Here is a 25,413-nt window from a genome sequence, read left to right as displayed (position 1 = left end):
ACACTGTATTTCTGATCAATTTGATCAAAAATGTGCTTTTTTCTTTCAAAAACAAGAACAATTCTAAGTGACCCCAAACTTTTTAACGGTAGTGTATTTTTAAAATGTATTTGGTAATGTTACTTTTGATTGTATTTGTAAGAAATATGTGTTTACATTCAAATGTATGGCAAATATTTAAAAAAAATGTACCAATCATACTGCAATGAAATCTATATTATTTTACTTTTCAAGGCAGAAACATTTACATACATTCAGGCAGTAACTAACAATCATTGATGTGGGAGCAGTTACTTTCAATCATTCAGACATAGACCTACAGCACCAGTCAAAGGTTTGGACACACATACTCATTCAAGGGTTTTTCTTAATTTTGACTATTTTCTACATTGTAGAATAATAGTGAAGACATAAAAACTATGAAATAACACATATGGAATCATGTAGTAACCAAAAAAGTGTTAAAGAAATCAAAATATATATTTGAGATTCTTCAAAGTAGGCACCCATTGTCTTGATGACAGCTTTGCACACTCTTGGCATTCTCTCAACCAGCTTCACCTGGAATGTTTTTCCAACAGGTCATCTGATGAAGCACTCCATCACTCTACTTCTTGGTTAAATAGCCCTTACACAGCCTGGAGGTCTGTTGGCTATTCTGGGGCGGCAGGGTGGTTAGAGTGTTGGACTAGTAACCGGAAGGTTGCAAGTTCAAACCCCCGAGCTGACAAGGTAAATCTGTCGTTCTGCCCCTGAACAGGCAGTTAACCCACTGTTCATAGGCCGTCATTGAAAATAAGAATTTGTTCTTAACTTGCCTAGTTAAATAAAGGTAAAATAAGGTAAAATAAAATAAATTTGTCCTGTTGAAAAACAAATGATAGTCCCACTAAGCACAAACCAGATGGGATGGAGTATTGCTGCAGAATGCTGTTGTAGCCATGCTTAAGTGTGCCTTGAATTCTAAATAAATCACAGACAGTGTCACCGGCAAAGCACCCCCAAACCATCACACCTCTTCCTCCATGCTTCACGGTGGGAACCACACATGCAGAGATCATTCTGTTCACCTACTCTGCGGCTCGAAAAGACACGGCTGTTGGAACCAAAAATCTCACATTTGGACTCATCAGACCAAAGGACAGATTTCCACTGGTCTAAATGTCCATTGCTTGTGTTTCTTGGCCCAAGCAAGACTCTTATTATTGGTGTCCTTTAGTAGTGGTTTCTCTGCAGCTATTCAACCATGACGGCCTGATTCACAAAGTCTCCTCTGAACAGTTAATGTTGAGATGTGTCTGTTACTTAAACTCTGTGAAGCATTTATTTGGGCTGCAATCTGAGGTGCAACTCTAATGAACTTATCTGCAGCAGAGGTAACTCTGGGTCTTCCTTTCCTGTGGTGGTCCTCATGAGAGACAGTTTCATCATAGCGCTTAATGGTTTTTGTTACGGCACTTGAAACATTTTCCGGATTGACTGATCTTCATGTCTTAAAGTAATGGACTGTCGTTTCTCGTTGCTTATTTGAGCTGTTCTTGCCATAATATGGACATGGTCTTTTACAAATAGGGCTGTCTTCTGTATACACCCTACCTTGTCACAACACAACTGATTGGCTCAAACGCATTAAGAAGAAAATAAATTAACAAGGCACACCTGTTAATTTAAATGCATTCCAGGTGACTGACTACCTGATGAAGCTCGTGGAGAGAATACCAAGAGTGTGCAAAGATGTCATCAACGCAACAGTTGGCTACTTTGAAGAATCTAAAATATATTTTGATTTGTTTAACACTTTTTTTTGGTTACTACATGATTCCATATGTGTTATTTCATAATTTTGATGTCTTCACTATTATTCTACAATGTAGAAAGTACAATTAACGGTAAAACGATGAATGAGCAGGTGTGTCCAAACTTTTGACTGGTGCTGTACATGGAAACATTAAGCGATCTGGGAATAAAGAAATAAAGGGCAGGAAGCTATGAGTTTGATGGTTTTCTTAAAAACGGCATTGTTGGTTAAGGGCTTGTAAGTAAGCATTTCACAATACAATTTGATTTCTAAAGGGGGGAAGATTCTATGGTAAGGGCTTTTATAATACAGGGTAAAAAAAAACAAAGACAAACACAATACCATATATGCAATATTAACTGGGGCTAAGGGGTGGTATTAGGAAGGTGGGCGAAATAGTGACAGCCTTGGCGTGTAAAAGCTCAACCTTTAACAGAGTACAACATACAAATTAAACTGGCATGACACCGGCATGTGGTTAACCCAAAGAGAGCTGATACAAGGCCTCCAACAAGCCACGCCTCCAGATCCTCTAATAGGCTGACACAGCTACAATATATTTTGTCAACATTTATTTTTATTGTACTTGACACATACCAAAAGCACTATAATGCATTCAAATGACTACAAAAATTACTCCAAACGTGATACATTATTAGTCATGTAGTGGCTCCAGGTCTTTCACATCTTGGGCACTAGATTTTTTCACAATTTAATTAAACTGAAGACAGGCACTTCCTAAAGTCCTTTTTTATGTAACCTCTTGAGATGGCAACTGTTTTATGACGTTTAACAAAACGTAGTTTTTTTACTCACCATATCAATTTAAATAATCTCCACTAACCATGTTTCCATCCACAAGTCATACCATTAGATATGTTTTACTGTCACGATAGCTGTGATAGAAACGGGAAGTTTTGGTACAATTGTATAAATGACGACAATTTGTTCGTTCGACATGGTGGGATCTTTTTTGTCTGTAAAATGTATTATGCGAGAAACGGCTTTACGCGCAAATATTGATATAATAACCATCATATCGAAATAAACTCACACGATGATATGTGGTGTGGTCCTCGCACTACGATTTGAGAAACCATGCAGTTTATTAGGCTACAGACGACATAAATGATGATCAACTTCACAGGGTGGTGAAAGTGCACGATGATCTTGATGCTCCTTTCCAATAAATATCGATGGCCTTATTGTGACATGATGATCGATGTTTGACAAATGAACATATTCTCATTTTTATCCATAATAATCTCATCATATAGACTAGCATACCCACTGTATCTGGAAACTGTTGGCTGGAGCGCACGTACCAAGACCAGAGTAAGCACATTTGCTATTTAATACAAACGTTTTTGTGACAAAACTATTGTTTTTTATTTTTATTCTGTACATGAAAGCGTAAGTGAAAAACTACATTTTGTGTGCCCTGCGTCATCACGCACTGCTTTTTATCTGCATCACCAGATAACCAATGATGGGGAAATGCGCCTATTTTGTTGATGCAGATTTTGGAATATTCGCATCAAAATGTGTAACCAATTGGATGGAAACCTAGCTACTGGTCAATACGTAAAGACTAATTTAAGAATCCTCTGAAGGGGCAAACTATGTCATATGCCGAATTAGGAAATACCTTGGCCACCCTGTAGACCAGATGTCATAGTCATGCATTTCTGGAATTGTCATGCATTTGAGCAAAGATGCAAATGTATGTCCATGCATCTGTGGAATACATGTAATATCTCTGGAATACATGTAATATCTCTGGAATACATGTAATACATGTAATATCTCTGGAATACATGTAATATCTCTGGAATACATGTAATACATGTAATATCTCTGGAATACATGTAATACATGTAATATCTCTGGAATACATGTAATATCTCTGGAATACATGTAATACATGTAATATCTCTGGAATACATGTAATACATGTAATATCTCTGGAATACATGTAATACATGTAATATCTCTGGAATACATGTAATATCTCTGGAATACATGTAATACATTTAATATCTCTGGAATACATGTAATACATGTAATATCTCTGGAATACATTTAAGGCATTTTAAGTGAAATATATTGAAATGTATTTATTTTTTGTATTGGACTATGTGGACATGTGGATGAGTGTAACCTCTGAGGCGCCCACCTCCAGGTACCACTGTCATGCTGTTATTTATATTTTATTTATTTAACTAGGCAAGTCAGTTAAGAACAAATTCTTATTTACAATGACGGCCTGCCGACGACGCTGGGCCAATTGTGCGCCATCCTATGGGACTCCCAATCACGGCCGGATGTGATACAGCCGGAATTCGAACCAGGTACTATAGTGACGCCTCTTGCACTGAGATGCAGTGCCTTAGACCGCTACACCATTCGAGAGCCATGTAATGGCCTGATTAGCTAACAGGCATCCCTGATTTAGAAGTGATGAAATTACACTTTAGGACGGCAGCAGGGACATGGTTAGCATACCAACACTAAATTAAACATGATTGGCTGATTCAATCACAGGAACAGTAATTATAATCAATTCAGGCATCTTGATCCCGCTAAGGAAGACAGGTGGAGAGAGGTTGGAACTGCCTAGAATACACACAGCAGGAATAGTTAGATTTTCTAGGGCAGATGTGCGTTTTGTCTGTAGTCTCTGCCAATATCTAATCAAAGTACTAAAAGCAATACTCTTAGATCAATGTATGCAAATTGTATTCAGAGTTATGGTTTTATATATATATATATATATATATGTGTGTAACTCCATACATTTATAAATAATGTACATTATAGAGTTCATCATCCTCTTACATATCAACACAGTGTATTACAATCAGCCTAGAACTTAGTCTTCTGTCTTAGACAGACAGGGGATCTCCGGAAATGATTCACATCCTGCTCCAAATCAGTACCTGACAGGCAGGCAGCAGAATCAAGCCCTAGCAGGTATCACCTTAGCCCTTGACCATGACAGTTCCATTACATTACACATAAGAGTCATTGGACGAAGGTGTCTTCTGTGCTTGGTCTGAACATTAACACGCATCACTTGCGGAACAGTTTAGGAAGCATATCAGAGAGAAATAATTTTCAAATTGTCTAACGACACAAATATATTGTCACTGAAAAGTACTCTTGGCTGCAATTGTGTTCAAACCGCCTTGATATGAGTTCCCTTTGTTCTTTTTCTCTCAGGGCTGCGAGAGAAACATGAGTTGGTGTGACAGGTTTTGTTATCTGTTGCATAAAAGTACAGTAATGAATGCAGTCGGCAGCCACAGGGGGGACTGCTCTGGACACTTGTCTCTACACAGAGAACCACCTCTCTGGATGAAAACCTACATCACTCACCCAACTTAATGCCTACAATATAAAAACATAAACGCTCATACGCCATCAGCTATCAAAAGGTCCATTCACATTTACATGCAGGATGTGTAAAACAGAGTTCACAATCCATAATAAAAGATGTAGGCTACTGCCAGCCGGCATTGGATCATTTTTGTAAATTGAGAGCAGGAATAGCTGTGTTGCCCTAATTCTGCTAAGTGCCTACCTGAGATACCGCAGTAGCTCGATGGTCTCCGCCGGTTCAGTCGAGCTGTGGTTCATCTTTTGGCAGCCTGGGAGGATTCAGTACATACGCAGGAGGAGGGTAGAATGAGCTGCACTGCTTTACAGAATACACTCTTGTTCTCTCTCTGTCTGCTATTTCCCACTCAGAACGCTCTCTCTCATGTTTGTATCAGCAGCCCTTCTCTGAGAGAGACAGCCAATTAAGACGCAGGGAGATATGGACGTAGCCAGCTGATTGGCCCAGCCTGCGGTGAGTCGTAGAAGCTCAGACAGAAAGTACTGCCCCCCTCAGTGGCAAAACCAACAAACCCTCTGTGGAAAAACTGGAGTAGAGTGGGGAATGCCTCAAAGCTCTGCAGATTACAATCACACAGACACAATAACAATGCCTGTCATCTTATAGAGGGGGAGGCTGGAAATGTATACAAATGTATATAGACAAATGTGAAATCTTTGGTGGCATTGAGCATAATACAACGTTCACAAAATCCCATAAATACCAGATGAATGTATTGCATTGAATATATTGATGGTTTAATCTGTGCCTGAAACTTGAAGTAGATGGGATCGTGGTTATATGTGTTTGAAGCATGAAAGAGAATAAAACATGTTTACAGTAAATCCCCAACTGCACACACACACAAATTATGCATTCAAGTCTGACGCAAACACACACACACACACACAACCTCCATAAGCAGAAGTGTATACAGTACAGTAAAAACAACCATTGCCAATAGCTACCAAGCCAAGGGCTGTGGCTCCTAACTTGGTCGAGATATCAAACAATAGCTCACATTGTTCAGGAAAGGTCAGGGCTGCTCACAACATTCTAGCCTGTTCTACATTCCAGCAGGCCTGCTCTATGAAGTTCTAACAAACAGTCAGCCAGCAGGCCTGCTCTATGAAGTTCTAACAAACAGTCAGCCAGCAGGCCTGCTCTATGAAGTTCTAACAAACAGTCAGCCAGCAGGCCTGCTCTATGAAGTTCTAACAAACAGTCAGCCAATAGCCTGCTCATTTTATGAACAATTGAAAGTCCAGTTGTTTTTGGTCAGTTTGTATAGTGTGGTGAGTGACAGGACAATGGGAAGACACTCATCTGGACACCAATTTTGGGGAAAATGTAGATTAGACTCCTTCCTTTTTGTTCCTTCTATTGAGTAAGTTCTTGTAAAAAAAGGAACCCAAACAGCTGTACCTGTGTATTAATAGAGACAGACACATGCATGAGGCCAAGGAGATTCTTGGTGCGGTCTACCACCCTGAGGTCATATTAAGACATTACAGCTAACAAAATCCAATTAGAGGGATTGTTGCATTTCATACAGCCAAGTAGACAAAATAAGATAAAAATGTATTAATTATTGATCAGAGTCAGTAATATGTGATTATTTAGGCTAAGCCCCAGCATGCCACTGACGATAAACCCTCATGTGCTGGCAGGTTTTGCTAGTTTTAATGTCTATGGTTGTCATAATGTCGTCACAATACACGCGCAAACACGACCGTGACCTTATCAATGTGTCTCCGATGTTTTTTATCTCAACGTTGTCACCGCCACCTGAGACACATAACTGTTCCTCAAATTGGTCGAAGAGCGTGCGACCACCGGCGTTCATGACCCGATGGGGCAACAGCCAGACAAATTTTGAAGAGCAAAGTCAAACATACCTTTTTGAACATGTGCACGGAAAAAGTTCTGCGCGGGATGGGCTACAAATTGGGGGTGACAATCGGGGAGGGAAGCTACTCCAAAGTCAAACTGGCAAGCTCAAAGAAACACAATTCCGAGGTCGCCATAAAAATTGTGGACCGCAAAAAGGCGCCTCACGACTTTGTCCACAAGTTTCTACCCAGGGAGCTGACGCTTCTGAGGGAAGTGAGACATGACAATATTGTCCATGTGCACGAATTCATCGAGGTTTGCATCGGCCGACTATACATCGTGATGTAAGCGGCAACAACGGACCTTCTCCAAAAAATCCAAGAGGTAAATTCCATCCCCATTGTCCAAGCCAAGACCATGTTCTCCCAGATAGTTCACAGCACTGACAATCTCCATCAACACAACATCGTCCACCGAGACATGAAATGTGAGAATGTACTACTGACAAGGGACAACAAAGTCAAGATCACAGACTTTGGTTTTGGGAGGTTTGCCATGGGCTATCCTGAACTGAGCAGCACTTACTGTGGTTCCGCGGCCTACGCCGCGGAACCACAGTAAGTGGGTACTGCTTGGAGTTCCATACGATCCCAAGAAATATGACGTGTGGAGCCTGGGTGTGATTCTGTATGTCATGGTCACTGGGTGCATGCCTTACGACGATTCCAATGTCCGCAAACTCCCTCGCGCTCAGCGCAAGGCCTTGGTCTACCTGGATGACGTCACCGTGGAAGAGCCATGCCAGCTGTTCATTGCCTATCTGTTGCAGTTCTGCCCTTCTTCCCGTCCGACAATCCAACAGGTGGCAGAGCAGTCTTGGTTGCAATAGGCAAGGATGTGCATGATTAAATCATGTGTACCCTAATTGGAAATCCGACCACTTTCATTTGTTAATTTAGGTTAATGATCGCTATTAGCTGCTGGACATATTGTAGGTCTATTCATGTGCTAATTTATTCAGATGTATTCATGAAGTTATTTTGTCTTTTGAACAATATAAAGCTATAAGTAGACTGTTGGGAGACAACAAAAAAGCAAAACATTCAATAATTTTTTGGACTCTAGGCCTGGCTACTTTGCAGTCTACTTTTCTCTTCCATTCGTAATGAAACACATGGAGCGAACATTTTTCACTGAACCTACCAACTGACCCGTTGAAACAGATGAGTCGTAACAATATCCGAAGCTTTGTTTACACCTGTAAATCAAAAGGATTTGACATTTAAATATGCAACCATGCACAAATTTACATCGGCACAGCACCTCCTCACTTTAGAAACGTTCAGCTTCAAAATGTCAAGCAGAGACACAGGTATCTTCTCTTGAACCGAAGAGAGCGCACGGCCTGTGACCTGAGCGTCAACGCAATCAAGGGGGAAAGACACACTGCTTTGGAGAGGCATGACCAGACAACCGCTCTAACCTGGCGCAGTACAATGCTGTGCTCGCCAAACCACTGAAGGGGCCAGAGGGAGAATCAGCTCTAGTCAAAGAGAAGCGTGGAAAAATTAAGACGCTCTGACCAAACTCCATCTCAGCTGTACTTATGCCGAAGGTGGTTGACAGAATTGAGCGCTAAAGGGCATCCAGAGGATTTTTACGCACACATTTAACCTATTTTACACACGCCTATGCAGTCTTCCGTTTGATGGGAAATTGGCATTCTGTTGAATTCTAATTCATGCCGTGCTGCTGCACCTACGTGGATTACTGTCATTTTAATGTTACAGCTTTTTCCATATAGGCCCATCGTTTGAATTTTAGACTGAAACATCTGATCAATCTTGGGCAACTTCAATTGATGCTGCATTTGAGTGCAATAAATACGTAATCCCTTGTGACATATGGATTTGAAAGGTCAGGCCAATAAGCCTGATCATGATATAAACTACAAGGTGCAATCCAATACAAAAAATGTGAACATTTCAAACGTCAGCAAGTCATTCAAGTCAATATTAGACACTAACAATACACAATCCCCAGAATAAAAATGGGTTTAAAATTCGTTTTATTATTATTACTTGACAGGAAAAAAATCTAAAACAAATAGAAGCATTTCTTGTAAAGAAAGAAAAAAGAAAAGTTTTCAGGGTTAGGTGCTATGCTTTAGTCTAAACAGTACTAGCACCCCTGGTAAAACGGAATGGTGTTTGGTTGTCGAACTGCAGCCGGCAGTATTCAGGACAGCACAGTAGTGGCTGCTGCACCAGCAGCCTGGAACAGGTCATTTTGCTAGATGGATACAGCTTATGTGAAATTTACATCGAAAGTTTTTGTATTTTCGCGAACCCTAATCCTTTTCCTAACCTTAACCTAATTCTCCTAACCTGCTATGAAGTCATTTTTGGCCAATTCGACAAATAAGCTGTAGCCGTTCTAGCTATAACCACTGGAACACTGGCCAAGACAATCACCATCAGCCATCATGTTTCTGAGAGCAGGGCTCCAAGAGATTGACAAAACAGGCAAATCCCAAATTACACCCTATATAGTTGAACACTTTTACTCACAGCTCTTTAAGTAGTTCACTATATGGAGAATGTGGTGTTATTCGAGATGCAAGCAAATCAATCCATCTGAAATCTGATCTAGGGGCAGCTATGAAAAAACAAGGTAACAAAATTATGATAATAGGTGGTCAGACAAATAGCTTAAGGTTACAGAAAACAACAGGGTTCATATGAAAATGTATTAATTAAGACTGTACTGTCTAAGGACACACACACTGCTATCAAAACATATCATCAGGAGAAAGCATGGACATTTTATAGGAAACAAAATGAAACATGAATGTGGCTGCACAAGACATTGAGATACAACCTAAATTGTAGCATTGTTTGATCATTTCCTTTCAGATTCATTTCTACTAGGCCACTGAACTGTGGTGTAGTTCTGAACCATGTTGTTTTGATACAGAAGCGTAACCTCATAAGCCCTCATATACTGACACGGCCCTGTCTTATTCCTTCTGAGGGAGCTTTGTAAGCATGGTGCATTTTTCAACAGCTTCTCGCCCTGTATTGCACCACCTATAAAAGTAAAATACCGCTGGCTTTACCACCAGATGGACTAGCTAGCTAATTAAGGGGTGACAACTCATACACTCACCTTTGTAAAAGAAAATACTAAAAGTATAATGTTGCTAGGTTTTCACATAACTACATTCTGAAAGCTGTCCAGCCTTTTAGATCAATGAGTGGGTGTGTAGGAACCGCTGGACACATGTAATCTAGAGTAGATCCATTGGAACTGAGGGCGTAAACAATATCTTAACTAATGACCCTACAACTACACCCAGAGACGGCATTTGCCTAGAGGAAAAGTAATGCACCACAACCGATGACTAAAAGCAAAATGATTTCATAAGATCACGTCCCTTCCCCCTCTCTTGCATTTCAGGAAAACAAGTACATCCCGTCTTTATTTTAACGCCGAGGGTTAAAACAGAAGAAAGAAGGGATCATTTGGGTGCAACAATTTCTTTGGAAGGTAACATTTTTTCAAAACTATTTTCAAGAATAGTCCTCCCACAATATGTTCTGTGTTTGTACATACAGTATTAAGTCAGTTACTTCATGTTTTTTTCAGCTTAGAAAACAAGTTTTTTAAAAATGTTTACACTAAACTATCAGATGTAAAACCACCTCAACAGTAATGTTACCTTTCAAACACAGACCTCCATGAGTCCAGTTCCAAAATGGTACAATCTCTCGACACAGGATATGATTTACAGAAAAAAATAAAATAAATCTAACATTCAACCATACAAAATAACCAGACACACTGTAGGCTTCTCCTCAGTTCTGCACCACTGTCGACTCAAAAGAAGCAGTCTGTATGTATAGAGGTTTCGATTTTTTTCCCCAAGTCTTTTTTATTATTTTGTTTTTGCAAAGCTGAAGCCATTTTCATATTCCGTGGATGGTCCTCTAGACTCAGTCAGTCAGTGAGGCCAGAGAGAGACCCGGTCCTGGCTCTTCCAGGTAGAAGGGAGGGGGGGCGTTAACTGTCCTGTCACCTGCAGAGCCAAAGATACTTCTGGCCTGGGACATCCATCCCTCTCAGTGCGAATGTGTGAAGATCAGAACTGACCATGGAGGACAGGGCAGATGGGCACCAAAACTGTTTGAGAGAGATGAAGTCCATGCAACCCCTTTGACCCATGGGATGTAGCGTATCTCAGAGCCCTGTACTGTCCCAGTAACACCAGTACTCCACAATGGAACTGAAGACTCCGGACATCAGAGGAAGATGGTGGGAATTGTTTTTATTTCATAACTCCAGTGTAGATCATCTGGTGTTTGTTTTCCCAAGAGGATTCCATTGTTAGGTTAATCATGAGAATGACTATTATTAAGATTGATAATAAGTGGTGGTGTTATTTCCATGTGTTGGCTGTCTGGGAGATGGAGCGGGAGGGAATCATGTCCAGGAGGTACTCTCTCTGGCGCTCCAGGTTGGCTGAGGTGGTGGTCTTGTGGACAGACAGGCTGGGGTTCACATAGCCCATGGTCACACCTGAAGGAAGACAACAACCACAGCAGTGAGTATACAGGACAGGAACCAAGCCCAAAAAGCAGATATCTCAAACACCCTGTACCATCAGTTAGCCTGTCTGCAGGCTATACAGCCAGACCCTGCACCATCATTTAGCCTGTCTGCAGGCTATACAGCCATAGCAGAATAAAAGGACACAATTACATTTTAGTCACTTAGCCAGAGCAACTTACAAAACCAATTAGGGTTAAGTGCCTTGCTCAAGGGCACAGGCTTTTCACCTAATCGGCTCTGGGATTAGAACTAGAGATCTTTCAGTTTCTGGCCTAAGGCTTTTAACTGCTAGGCTGACTACCACCCAACCTGTAGAAGGCCCCAATGAATGAAACAATTCTACATTCTAACAATGAGTCTAACCCACCACCTGTTAATAACACAGGAAAGGCAAGGGGAGAGAGAGAGAGGGGGACAGCTTGCTAATCATATCAGACTGACTGTCACCACATTGAAGTAAAAACAAACCTTCCACAACCTTTAGTGAACCCATGATGCATTTCAGGTCACTAGGTAGGGAGAGAATGGCGAGAGAAGAGAACAGATGCAGAGAGAAAGGAGGTGAGGACAGGCTTGTCTCTGTTCTGTAGAGGTTCATCTACCTGAGTTCCCGGTGGTCTGCTTCCTCCAGGCGTTGGGGTCGGCTGAGGAGTTACTGCTGCTGCCCTTTGTCCCCTGCACCGGGCGCATGGCATGCTTACCTGGCCTGCTGACCAGCGACGCTGCGGTCACAGCGTTCTGCAGCTGCTGAGAGGACGTGGAGAACGAGTGAGTGACACCGCGAGACCCTACCACCTGCTGCACACTACGGGACATCTGACCAGAGCTCTGAGAGAAGGGAGAAAACAGGAACGTTAGTAATTAACCAATGTGTTCATAGACTCAAAAAGTATGCCACAGTTTTTTTCTTCTTCCAGGAATCAAAAAATGTACACCAGACAAGCTTCCCCTTCCTTATGAGTTGGTAGTGAGAGTAAAAGTATTTGGTTTTAAATATACTTAATTATCAAAAGTAAAAGGTATAATCATTTCAAATTTCTTACATTAGGCAAACCAGATGGTGCCATTTTCTTGTTTTTTATTTACGGATAACCAGGGGTAGACTTCAACACTCAAACATCATTACAAATGAAGCATGTCTGTTTAGTGATCAGTGGCAGTAGGGATGACCACTGATGTTCTCTTGATAAGTGTGTGAATTAGGACATTTTACTTTCCTGCTAAGCATTTAAAATGTAACGAGTACTTTTTGGTTGAAGGGAAAATGTAAGGAGTAAAAAGTACATACTTTTTTTTAGGAATGTAGTGAAGTAAAAGTTGTTATAAATAGTGAAGTACAGATGCCCCAAAAAACGACTTAAGTAGTACTTGAACGTATTTTTACACCACTGGTGTGTAGCGTTTGTGTTGTGTCCCACTGCTGACCTGCTTGATGGAGGAGTGGTGGCGGGCCATAGGCGTGCCTCTATGCTGCTGGAGCTGGGCTCTCGCCTGCTTGTACTGTTGAGACACCAGCACATGCTGCTGCTGCTCACTCTTCATCCTTGAGGAAGAAGAGGGCATTTTGGAGACGGGGGTGGCGGCCTGCTGGAGGATCCGCTGCTCTACTTCCTGCTCCTGCTGCAGGGCCTTGACGAAGGCCGCCTTCAGACGGTTGGTGTGCTGCGCCTTCAGGGCTTTCTTGAGGTTGGACGACATGCACTGGTCGCACAGGACGGGGCCGCTCTTCTCTGAGCGCCAGCACGACGTGAAATCCGTCTTGCACTGGGCGCAGGTGTGCGGCTCCATGGGGATGGGGGTCGCCAGGGCCACTGACTGACCCTGTTTCTTGCCTGAGTGAAATACCAAAAAATGACATGTCAGTATTATGTACCTTAGGCCTATATCCATCCTGCCCTGCCTATCTATGGTCTACGAAAGCCAAGTCAACAAACAGATCACTGACCATCTCGAATCCCAATGTACCTTCTCCGCTGTGCAATCGGGTTTCCGAGCCAGTCACGGTTGCACCTCAGCCACGCTCAAGGTACTAAACGATATCATAACCGCCATCGATAAAAGACAGTACTGTGCAGCCGTCTTCATCGACCTGGCCAAGGCTTTCGACTCTGTCAATCACCATATTCTTATCGGCAGACTCAGTAGCCTCGGTTTTTCTAACGACCGCCTTGCCTGGTTCACCAACTACTTTGCAGACAGGGTTCAGTGTGTCAAATCTGAGGGCATGTTGTCCGGTCCTCTGGCAGTCTCTATGGGGGGTGCCACAGGGTTCAATTCTCGGGCCAAATTTTTTTTCTGTATATATCAATGATGTTGCTCTTGCTGCGGGCGATTCCCTGATCCACCTCTACGCAGACGACACCATTCTGTATACTTCTGGCCCTTCCTTGGACACTGTGCTATCTAACCTCCAAACGAGCTTCAACGCCATACAACACTCCTTCCGTGGCCTCCAACTGCTCTTAAACGCTAGTAAAACCAAATGCATGCTTTTCAACCGTTCGCTGCCTGCACCCGCACGCCCGACTAGCATCACCACCCTGGATGGTTCCGACCTAGAATATGTGGACATCTATAAGTACCTAGGTGTCTGGCTAGACTGTAAACTCTACTTCCGGACTCATATTTTATTTTTTATTTTATTTCACCTTTATTTAACCAGGTAGGCTAGTTGAGAACAAGTTCTCATTTGCAACTGCGACCTGGCCAAGATAATATCAAACATCTCCAATCCAAAATCAAATCTAGAGTCGGCTTTCTATTCCGCAACAAAGCCTCCTTCACTCACGCCGCCAAACTTACCCTAGTAAAACTGACTATCCTACCGATCCTCGACTTCGGCGATGTCATCTACAAAATAGCTTCCAATACTCTACTCAGCAAACTGGATGCAGTTTATCACAGTGCCATCCGTTTTGTTACTAAAGCACCTTATACCACCCACCACTGCGACCTGTATGCTCTAGTCGGCTGGCCCTCGCTACGTATTCGTCGCCAGACCCACTGGCTCCAGGTCATCTACAAGTCCATGCTAGGTAAAGCTCCGCCTTATCTCAGTTCACTGGTCACGATGGCAACACCCACCCGTAGCACGCGCTCCAGCAGGTGTATCTCACTGAACATCCCTAAAGCCAACACCTCATTTGGCCGCCTTTCCTTCCAGTTCTCTGCTGCCTGTGACTGGAACGAATTGCAAAAATCTCTGAAGTTGGAGACTTTTATCTCCCTCACCAACTTTAAACATCTGCTAACTGAGCAGCTAACCGATCGCTGCAGCTATACATAGTCCATCGGTAAATAGCCCACCCAATTTACCTACCTCATCCCCATACTGTTTATATTTATTTACTTTTCTGCTCTTTTGCACACCAGTATCTCTACCTACACATGACCATCTGATCATTTATCACTCCAGTGTTAATCTGCAAAATTGTAATTATTCGCTTACCTCCTCATGCCTTTTACACACAATGTATATAGACTCTTTTTTTATTTTTTTCTACTGTGTTATTGACTTGTTTATTGTTTACTCCATGTGTAACTCTGTGCTGTTGTCTGTTCAAACTGCTATGCTTTATCTTGGCCAGGTCGCAGTTGTAAATGAGAACTTGTTCTCAACTAGCCTACCTGGTTAAATAAAGGTGAAATAAAAAATTTAAAAAATAAACTTTTCAAATAGAGCAAGGTGCTAGAATGAGAAGAACCCATGGCAGCCAACAAACAACTCACTAAGAGATTAGCTAAGACTACTACTGCCACCATAAAGACCTTGTGCTGACGCAAGGAATCAATATGTTTGATTAAAGTATAAACCCACCCCGTCCCAGTGTGTCCAGCAGGTTCTGCACCACCTCCTCCAGGCCCATCAGGTAGATGAACTCGTTGTTGGCTGCTGACGGCAGGAAGTTGCGCTCGGGCGCGGGAGGTTTGGGAGGAGGGATCTCCAGCAGTGTTTTCTCCAGCTGCTTACGCAACGCAAGCTTGGCGGCCGCCTGGCGAGCAGCCGGGGACTCGTTGGCCTGGACCGTGGACACGCCACTGCCCATCGCGGCCTGAGACGTCACAGATGAGCCCTTCTGAGAGCCCTGGGAAAAAGAGACACGCTCACTAGTCAGGATGAAATTAGATGAAGAAATAGTGCTGTTGGGAGTCCAACACTGTGGGGATGCATTTCTGAAATGTGCGTTTTGGAAGAGGACTTAATGTAAGATGCTGGCCAGTACACTGGTGACCTGGCAATAATGTAGTAATGTTTCTGTCTGACCTGGGTGATAGTGTGTTCTGACCTGTGGTATGTTGACCAGGACGTTGGTGTTGGGGACATTGGCCACCCTGATAAGGCCCTGCTGGATGACCCTCTGACCCTGCACCTGGACGTTGGGGACCGAGGCCCTGGGGGCCAGCAGCAGGGGAGGGGGGGCCGACCCAGAGTGCTGCTGCTGCCGCAAGGACGCGATCTGCTGGGGAGACACCGCAATGGGCTGACAATGTTACACACACACACACACACACACACACACACACACACACACGGCAGGAAATAAGGAGAGGAGAAGGGGGAAGTGGAGTCACACACACAGGGAGAGGGACAGAAAGAGGAGAGTGTAATGTTTACTGTTAATTTCTAGTTGTTTTTAGTTGATATTGTTTTGTGTCTTCTCACTGCCCAAAGCCCATTGAATTGAAAGGACATTGAGAGAAAATATGTCAATATCCATATCACTGTAAAAATTAATTTACTGGAATAGACTGACAAGCACAATGCGTGTAGAACCAACTAGTATTGTGCATTTAGTCTATTACTTAGAGAGAGTTCACTGCCAAGGAATAATGTGTTTTACAGCATGAAAGTAGCAGAAAAACATTATGAAAAAATACACAGATATAGAATTCATATTAATAAGTCACATTGCATAAGACAACAATAAAATAAGTTTAAACAGTAATCACCAGAGTATAAATTACCTGTGCCCCTCTGACGAGGGGTGGCATGACAGTCTGGGAGTTCAGTTTGGACGGGACGTGCTGCCCACCCCGGACTAATGGAGGAGGGATCACTATGCCTGAGCTACGGCCTGACGACACCTGGACACAAAACAAAACCAGGGTTTAAACTTTACACAATCAAATCAAATTTTATTAATTGCATACACAAACATTTAGCAGACGTAATTGCGGGTGAAGTGATATGCTTGTGCTCCTAGCTCCAACTGTGCAGAAATATCGAACAAAACACAATCTAAAAGTAAAAGAATGGAATTAAGAAATATTAGGATGCGCAATATCAGAGTCCAAAGTGTGTGTGTGTGTGTGTGTGTGTATACATACAGTGGGGCAAAAAAGTATTTAGTCAGCCAACAATTGTGCAAGTTCTCCCACTTAAAAAAAATGAGGCCAGTAATTTTCATCATAGGTACACTTCAACTATGACAGACAAAATTAGAAAATACAATCCTGAAAATCACATTGTAGGATTATTTATGAATTTATTTGCAAATTATGGTGGAAAATAAGTATTTGGTCAATAACACAAGTTATATACCCTTTGTTGGCGATGACAGGGGTCAAACATTTTCTGTAAGTCTTCACAAGGTTTTCACACACTGTTGCTGGTATTTTGGCCCATTCCTCCATGCAGATCTCCTCTAGAGCAGTGATGTTTTGGGGCTGTTGCTGGGCAACACAGACTTTCAACTCCCTCCAAAGATTTTCTATGGGGTTGAGATCTGGAGACTGGCTAGGCCACTCCAGGACCTTGAAATGCTTCTTACGAAGCCACTCCTTCGTTGCCCGGGCGGTGTGTTTGGGATCATTGTCATGCTGAAAGACCCAGCCACATTTCATCTTCAATGCCCTTGCTGATGGAAGGAGGTTTTCACTCAAAATCTCACAATACATGGCCCCATTCATTCTTTCCTTTACACGGATCAGTCGTCCTGGTCCCTTTGCAGAAAAACAGCCCCAAAGCATGATGTTTCCACCCCCATGCTTCACAGTAGGTACGGTGTTCTTTGGATGCAACTCAGCAACTCTTTGTCCTCCAAACACGACGAGTTGAGTTTTTACCAAAAAGTTATATTTTGGTTTCATCTGACCATATGACATTCTCCCAATCTACTTCTGGATCATCCAAATGCTCTCTAGCGAACTTCAGACAGGCCTGGACACGTCTGGCACTGCAGGATTTGAGTCCCTGGCGGCGTAGTGTGTTACTGATGGTAGGCTTTGTTACTTTGGTCCCAGCTCTCTGCAGGTCATTCACTAGATCCCCCTGTGTGGTTCTGGGATTTTTGCTCACCGTTTTTATGATCATTTTGACCCCACGGGGTGAGATCTTGCGTGGAGCCCCAGATCGAGGGAGATTATCAGTGGTCTTGTATGTCTTCCATTTCCTAATAATTGCTCCCACAGTTGATTTCTTCAAACCAAGCTGCTTGCCTATTGCAGATTCAGTCTTCCCAGCCTGGTACAGGTCTACAATTTTGTTTCTGGTGTCCTTTGACAGCTCTTTGGTCTTGGCCATAGTGGAGTTTGGAGTGTGACTGTTTGAGGTTGTGGACAGGTGTCTTTTATACTGATAACAAGTTCAAACAGGTGCCATTAATACAGGTAACGAGTGGAGGACAGAGGAGCCTCTTGAAGAAGTTACAGGTCTGTGAAAGGCAGAAATCTTGCTGGTTTGTAGGTGACCAAATACTTATTTTCCACCATAATTTGCAAATAAATTCATTAAAAATCCTACAATATGATTTTCTGGATTTTTTCCCCTCATTTTGTCTGTCATAGTTTAAGTGTACCTATGATGAAAATTACAGGTCTCTCTCATCTTTTTAAGTGGGAGAACTTGCACAATTGGTGGCTGACTAAATAATTTTTTGCCCCACTGTACATTACCAGCCAAAGTTTGGACACACAAACTTATTCAAGGGTTGTTCTTTATTTTTACATTGTAAAATAAGTGACATCAAAATTATGAAATAACACATGGAATCGTGTAGTAACAAAAAATAAAATTAAATCAAAATGTTATATTTAAGATTCTTCGAAGTAGCCACCCTTTGCCAGCTTTGCACATTCTTGGCATTCTCTCAACCAGCTTCAACTGGAATGCTTTTCCAACAGTCTTGAAGGTGTTCCCACATATTCTGAGTACTTGTTGGCTGCTTTTCCTTCACTCTGCAGTCCTACTCATCCCAATTGGGTTGAGGTCAGGTGATTGTGGAGGCCAGGTCATCTGATGCAGCCCTCCATCACTCTCTTTCTTGGTCAAATAGCCCATACACAGCCTGGAGGTGTTTGTCCTGTTGAAAAACAAATGATAGTCCCCCACTAAGTCCAAACCAGATGGGATGGCGTATCACTGCAGAATGCTGTTGTAGCCATGCTGGTTAAATGTGCCTTAAATTCTAAATAAATCACAGACAGTGTCACCAGCAAAGTACCCCCACACCATCACACCTCCTCCATGCTTCACGGTAGGAACCACACATGGAGATCATCCGTTCACCTACTCTGCGTCTCTCAAGGAAACGGTGGTTGGAACCAAAAATCTCCAATTTGGACTCATCAGACCAAAGGACAGATTTCCACCCGTCTAATGTCCATCGCTTGTGTTTCTTGTCCCAAGCAAGTCTCTTCTTATTATTTGTGTCCTTTAGTAGGGGTTTCTTTGCAGAAATCATGAAGGCCTGATTCACGGAGTCTCCTCTGAGCAGTTGATGTTGAGATGTGTCTGTTACTTGAACTTTGAAGCATTTATTTGGGCTGCAATTTCTGGGGTTGACAACTCTATTGAACTCTGCAGCAGAGGTAACTCTGGTTCTTCCTTTCCTGTGGCAGTCCTCAATGGCGGCAGTTTCATCAGAGAAACTTGATGGTTTTTGCGACTGCACTTGAAGAAACTTTCAAAGTTCTTTAATTTTCCAGATTGACTGGCCTTCATGTCTTAAAGTAATGATGGACTGTCGTTTCTCTTTGCTTATTTGAGGTGTTCTTGCCATAACATGGATTTGGTATTTTACCAAATCGGGCTATCTTCTTTATACCACCCCTACCTTGTCACAACACAACTGATTGGCTCAAACGCATTGAGGAAAGAAATTGCACAAGTTAACTTTTAACAAGACACCTGTAAATTCAAATGCATTCAAGGTGACTACCTCATGAAGCTGGTTGAGAGAATGCCAAGAGTGTGCAAAGCTGTCTTCAAGGCAAAGGTTGGCTACTTTGAAGAATCTCAAATATATTTTCATTTGTTTAACACTTTTTTGGTTACTACATGATTCCATGTGTTATTTCATAGTTGATGTCTTCACTATTAATCTACAATGTAGAAAATAGTAACCATAAAGGAAAACCCTGGAATGAGTAGGTGTGCCAAACTTTTGACTGGTACTGTATGTATAGATATAGATATGACAGGATGTATAAGCATTATGGACAGTATATTGATAGACTGCATTTTCTATCTGAAGAATATGTATGTATGTATGTATGTATGTATGTATGTATGTATGTATGTATGTATGTATGTATGTATGTATGTATGTATGTATGTATGTATGTATGTATGTATGTATGTATGTATGCATGCATGTATGTATGTATGTATGTATGTATGTATGTATGTATGTATATATATATACACACACATATACATACACACATATACATTATATATATACACATATACATTATTTATATGTATATACAGTGCCTTGCGAAAGTATTCGGCCCCCTTGAACTTTGCGACCTTTTGCCACATTTCAGGCTTCAAACATAAAGATATAAAACTGTATTTTTTTGTGAAGAATCAACAACAAGTGGGACACAATCATGAAGTGGAACGACATTTATTGGATATTTCAAACTTTTTTAACAAATCAAAAACTGAAAAATTGGGTGTGCAAAATTATTCAGCCCCCTTAAGTTAATACTTTGTAGCGCCACCTTTTGCTGCGATTACAGCTGTAAGTTGCTTGGGGTATGTCTATCAGTTTTGCACATCGAGAGACTGACATTTTTTCCCATTCCTCCTTGCAAAACAGCTCGAGCTCAGTGAGGTTGGATGGAGAGCATTTGTGAACAGCAGTTTTCAGTTCTTTCCACAGATTCTCGATTGGATTCAGGTCTGGACTTTCCATTGAACCATTCCATTGTAGATTTTGCTTTATGTTTTGGATCATTGTCTTGTTGGAAGACAAATCTCCGTCCCAGTCTCAGGTCTTTTGCAGACTCCATCAGGTTTTCTTCCAGAATGGTCCTGTATTTGGCTCCATCCATCTTCCCATCAATTTTAACCATCTTCCCTGTCCCTGCTGAAGAAAAGCAGGCCCAAACCATGATGCTGCCACCACCATGTTTGACAGTGGGGATGGTGTGTTCAGTGTGATGAGCTGTGTTGCTTTTACGCCAAACATAACGTTTTGCATTGTTGCCAAAAAGTTCAATTTTGGTTTCATCTGACCAGAGCACCTTCTTCCACATGTTTGGTGTGTCTCCCAGGTGGCTTGTGGCAAACTGTAAACAACACTTTTTATGGATATCTTTAAGAAATGGCTTTCTTCTTGCCACTCTTCCATAAAGGCCAGATTTGTGCAATATACGACTGATTGTTGTCCTATGGACAGTCTCTCCCACCTCAGCTGTAGATCTCTGCAGTTCATCCAGAGTGATCATGGGCCTCTTGGCTGCATCTCTGATCAGTCTTCTCCTTGTATGAGCTGAACGTTTAGAGGGACGGCCAGGTCTTGGTAGATTTGCAGTGGTCCGATACTCCTTCCATTTCAATATTATCGCTTGCACAGTGCTCCTTGGGATGTTTAAAGCTTGGGAAATCTTTTTGTATCCAAATCCGGCTTTAAACTTCTTCACAGCAGTATCTCGGACCTGCCTGGTGTGTTCCTTGTTCTTCATGATGCTCTCTGCGCTTTTAACGGACCTCTGAGACTATCACAGTGCAGGTGCATTTATACGGAGACTTGATTACACACAGGTGGATTGTATTTATCCTCATTAGTCATTTAGGTCAACATTTGATCATTCAGAGATCCTCACTGAACTTCTGGAGAGAGTTTGCTGCACTGAAAGTAAAGGGGCTGAATAATTTTGCACGCCCAATTTTTCAGTTTTTGATTTGTTAAAAAAGTTTGAAATATCCAATAAATGTCGTTCCACTTCATGATTGTGTCCCACTTGTTGTTGATTATCTTATGATTAACATATCTTTATGTTTGAAGCCTGAATTGTGGCAAAAGGTCGCAAAGTTCAAGGGGGCCGAATACTTTCGCAAGGCACTGTATGTATGTATGTATGTATGTATGTATGTATATATACATACATACACAGCAATATTTGAATAGTATAGGCCTCGACTAGAATAACGTATATACATAGATGAACTGGGTAAAACAGTATGTAAACATTATTAAAGTGACCACATGATCAACCCATACTTTGAGGGTTGACTCCTAACGCAAGTTCCACATGTAATTCAGACTTTTAGGTAAATCATGATTTAATGGAAATTAGATTTGACCATGAAAGCATCTTGTGATGATACCACATGATCACTGTTGGCATTTGCTGGCAAGTGGCCAGTCCCTTTCACATCATATTCAATCAATCGTTCTGTAAAGACATATCAGGTAGAGGCAAAACAGAGCCATTTCACATCAGCTGTTGTGTCCCAGCAAGATGCAAGTGATTACTTCTGACAGCATGGTTGAACAGACACACTGATAACAAGCTAGTACAGAGGGCTTGAATGTGCTTAGTGGTTGAATGGATACACTGATATACAATTACAAGGAGTGTGAATGTGCTATACATCCCTCCCTTTGCTTATTAAAGCAATAAGGCATGAGGGAGTGTGGTATATGGCCAATATGCCACGCCTAAGGGCTGTTCTTATGCACAACCCTTAGCCGTGGAATATTGGCCATATACCACAAACCCCTGTGATGCCTTATTGCTATTATAAGCTGGTTACCAATGTAATTAGGGCAGTAAAAATACATGTTTTGTCATACCCGTGGTATACGGTCTGATATACGATGGCTTCCAGCCAATCAGCATTCAAGCTCGAACCACACAGTTTATAGATAGATATATCCCCTCTGTAAATTGTATATTCCCACTGTAATCAGCCTATACTCCAGAGTTATGTTTAGAGAGAGAGAGTTTATTAGTCACATGAACAGGGTTGCAGATGTGAATGAAAATCTTAAGCTTCAAGCTCCAACAGTGCAGGTCAAAGGGAAGTGAATGAAACAGTAAAATTAATAATAACATACATATTTACAACTAACATGATAAATTACCATTGGGGTGGGGGCAGTGAAAATGTCAGTTGAGGGGGGTGGGAATGTCTATAGGGGGAGAAGTGGGAGGGGGGATGGGTAGGAAGTCCAGGAGGGGGACAGGGGGAGCAGTGGTCTGACTAGTGGTGGCTATTCAGCACGATAAATGTCAATTGGGTCAGGGCAGGGTAAATGTCCATTGGGTCGGGGCAGGGTAAATGTCCATTGGGTCGGGGCAGGGTAAATGTCCATTGGGTGGGGGCAGGGTAAATGTCCATTGAGGTGGATATTGTGTATGATGTCCAAGTAGACGCGTGTCTCTATTCTGTTTGTATATTGTGTATTGCTGGCAGCACCACACTAAGGATAATTATGGGTATATGTATAAAAAAAATTTTTTTAAAGGTGATTCTGATAATAGCAGTAATGTAATGACTTGTATAGTAGCGGTGAGCAGTAGCTGTCTGTACCTGTAGTGGTCCTTTGCCTGATGCGATGCTGCCTCTGACCAGAGGTGGAGGAGTAGCCACAGAGCCAGAGGTTGGCTGGAGAACAGAGGGAGGGAGAGAGAGAGAGAGAGAGAGTGAGTGAGACCAGACAATTGATGGCAAGCTTTGTGCGTGTGCGTCTGTGTGCACGTGCATAGTGCATTTGGAAAATATTCAGACCCCTTGACCTTTTCCACTTTTTGTTACGTTACAGCCTAATTCTAAAATTGATTAAATAGTTTTTCTCCCCTCATCAATCTACACACAATACCCCATAATGACAAAGTGAAAAGAGGTTTTTAGACATTTTTGCACATTTCTAAAATAAAACAAACTGAAATATAATTTTACATAAGTATCCAGACCCTTTACTCAGTACTTTGTTGAAACACTTTTGGCAGCGATTACAGCCTCAAGTCTTCTTGTGTATGACACACAAGCTTGGCACACCTGTATTTGGGGAGTCTCCCATTCTTCTCTGCAGATCCTCTCAAGCATTGTCAGGATGGATGGGGAGCGTTGCTGCACAGCTATCTTCAGGTCTCTCCAGAGAGGTTTCATCGGGTTCAAGTCCGGGCTCTGGCTGGGCCACTCAAGGACATTCAGAGACTTGTCCCGAAGTCACTCCTGCGTTGTCTTGGCTGTTTGCTTAGGGTCGTTGTCCTGTTGGAAGGTGAACCTTGTCCCCAGTCTGAGGTCCTGAGCAGTTTGTCATCAAGAATCTCTGTACTTTGCTCCCTTCATTTTTGTCTCGATCCTGACTAGTCTCCCAGCCCCTGCCACTGAAAAACATCCCCACAGCATGATTCTGCCACCACCATGCTTCACCGTAGGAATGGTGCTAGGTTTCCTCCATACGTGACGCTTGGCATTCAGGCCAAAGAGTTCAATCTTGGTTTCATCAGACCAAAGTATTTTGTCTTTAGTCTTTAGGTGCCTTTTTGCAAACTCCAAGATGGCTGTCATTTGCCTTTTACTCAGAAGTGGCTTCGGTCTGGTCACCATAAAATGCCTGATTGCTGGAGTGCTGCAGAAATGGTTGTCCTTCTGGAAGGTTCTCCCATCTCCTCAAAGGAACTATGGAGCTCTGTCAGAGTGCCAATCAGGTTCTTGGTCACCTCCCCGGCCAAGGCCCTTCTCCCCCGATTGATCTGTTTGGCCGGGCGGCCTGTTAGGAAGAATATGGTGGTTCCAAACTTCTTCCATTTAAGAATGATGGAGGCCACTGTGTTCTTGGGGGCCTTCAATGCTGTAGAACTTTTTTGGTACCCTTCCCCAGATCTGTGCCTCGACACAATCCTGTCTCGGAGCTCTACGAACAATTCCTTCAACCTCATGGCTTGGTTTTTGCTCTGACATGCACTGTGAACTGTGGGACCTTACATAGACAGGTGTGTGCCTTTCCAAATCATGTCCAATCAATTGAATTTACTACAGGTGGACTCCAATCAAGTTGTAAAAACATCTCAAGGATGATCAATGGAAACAGGATGCAGCTAAGCTCAATTACGAGTCTCATAGCAAAGCGTCTGAATACTTATGTAAATACGGTATTATTTTTTTCAAATATATTTTTTAATACATTTGCAAACATTTCTAAAAACCAATTCTGGCTTTGTCAATATGCGGTATTGTGTGTAGATTGATGAGGGAAAAAAATAAATGTAATTCATTTTAGAATAAGGCTATAACGTAAGAACATTTTGAAAAAGTACAGGGGTCTGAATACTTTCTGAATGCACTGTATGTGTGTGTACGTGTGTGTGTTTGTTTAGATACCTTCTGAACAGTGCTCTCCTTCTGGATCTGGCTGTGTCGTAGTTTCTTCAGCAGCACCAGCTTGGCCTCCTGGAGTCTCAGCTCCTCCTTCAACTGTTTGATGATGCGCTCCCTCTCATCTGGGCTGCTCTTCTACACAAGGGAAGACAGCAGGGGATCATACACACAATTACATTAGAATTGACTTGCATCCATAATGGATGAAGACACATTGGGAGTAGCACA

At 42.2% G+C, this 25,413-nt stretch overlaps 2 protein-coding genes and 1 pseudogene across 10 annotated transcripts in view; 1 reads left to right on the top strand and 2 right to left on the bottom strand.

Annotated features, from left to right (window-relative positions):
• The window catches only part of LOC110507530 (yjeF N-terminal domain-containing protein 3), a 72,999-nt gene extending 67,412 nt beyond the window's left edge, over positions 1–5,587 (bottom strand). The window contains exon 1 of the mRNA XM_021587613.2: positions 5,382–5,587. Within this exon, the coding sequence (XP_021443288.1) occupies positions 5,382–5,437 (56 nt within the window). The 5' untranslated portion in view covers positions 5,438–5,587. The remainder of the gene's footprint in view (positions 1–5,381) is intronic.
• A 1,498-nt stretch (positions 5,588–7,085) lies between these two features.
• On the top strand, positions 7,086–7,899 carry LOC110511465 (annotated as a pseudogene).
• Positions 7,900–9,061: 1,162 nt separating this feature from the next.
• Positions 9,062–25,413, bottom strand: part of LOC110507450 (transcriptional repressor p66-alpha) — a 43,070-nt gene continuing 26,718 nt past the window's right edge. For 2 of the 9 annotated variants that reach the window (XM_036968551.1, XM_036968372.1), the window contains exons 4-11: positions 25,189–25,320; positions 23,392–23,466; positions 16,572–16,706; positions 15,908–16,102; positions 15,439–15,706; positions 13,047–13,453; positions 12,224–12,449; positions 9,062–11,588 (exon numbers count right to left, since the gene is read on the bottom strand). In XM_036968551.1, the coding sequence (XP_036824446.1) occupies positions 11,449–11,588; positions 12,224–12,449; positions 13,047–13,453; positions 15,439–15,706; positions 15,908–16,102; positions 16,572–16,706; positions 23,392–23,466; positions 25,189–25,320 (1,578 nt within the window). In that variant the 3' untranslated portion in view covers positions 9,062–11,448. The remainder of the gene's footprint in view (positions 11,589–12,223; positions 12,450–13,046; positions 13,454–15,438; positions 15,707–15,907; positions 16,103–16,571; positions 16,707–23,391; positions 23,467–25,188; positions 25,321–25,413) is intronic. The other 7 variants (XM_036968593.1, XM_036968379.1, XM_036968626.1 and 4 more) reach the window with 5 other exon arrangements.

The sequence above is a fragment of the Oncorhynchus mykiss genome, chromosome 1 (assembly GCF_013265735.2).
Source record: "Oncorhynchus mykiss isolate Arlee chromosome 1, USDA_OmykA_1.1, whole genome shotgun sequence".
Taxonomy (NCBI): domain Eukaryota; kingdom Metazoa; phylum Chordata; class Actinopteri; order Salmoniformes; family Salmonidae; genus Oncorhynchus; species Oncorhynchus mykiss.
Note: the sequence above shows the minus strand (reverse complement) of the source record. Positions and strands in the feature narration are given on the sequence as shown.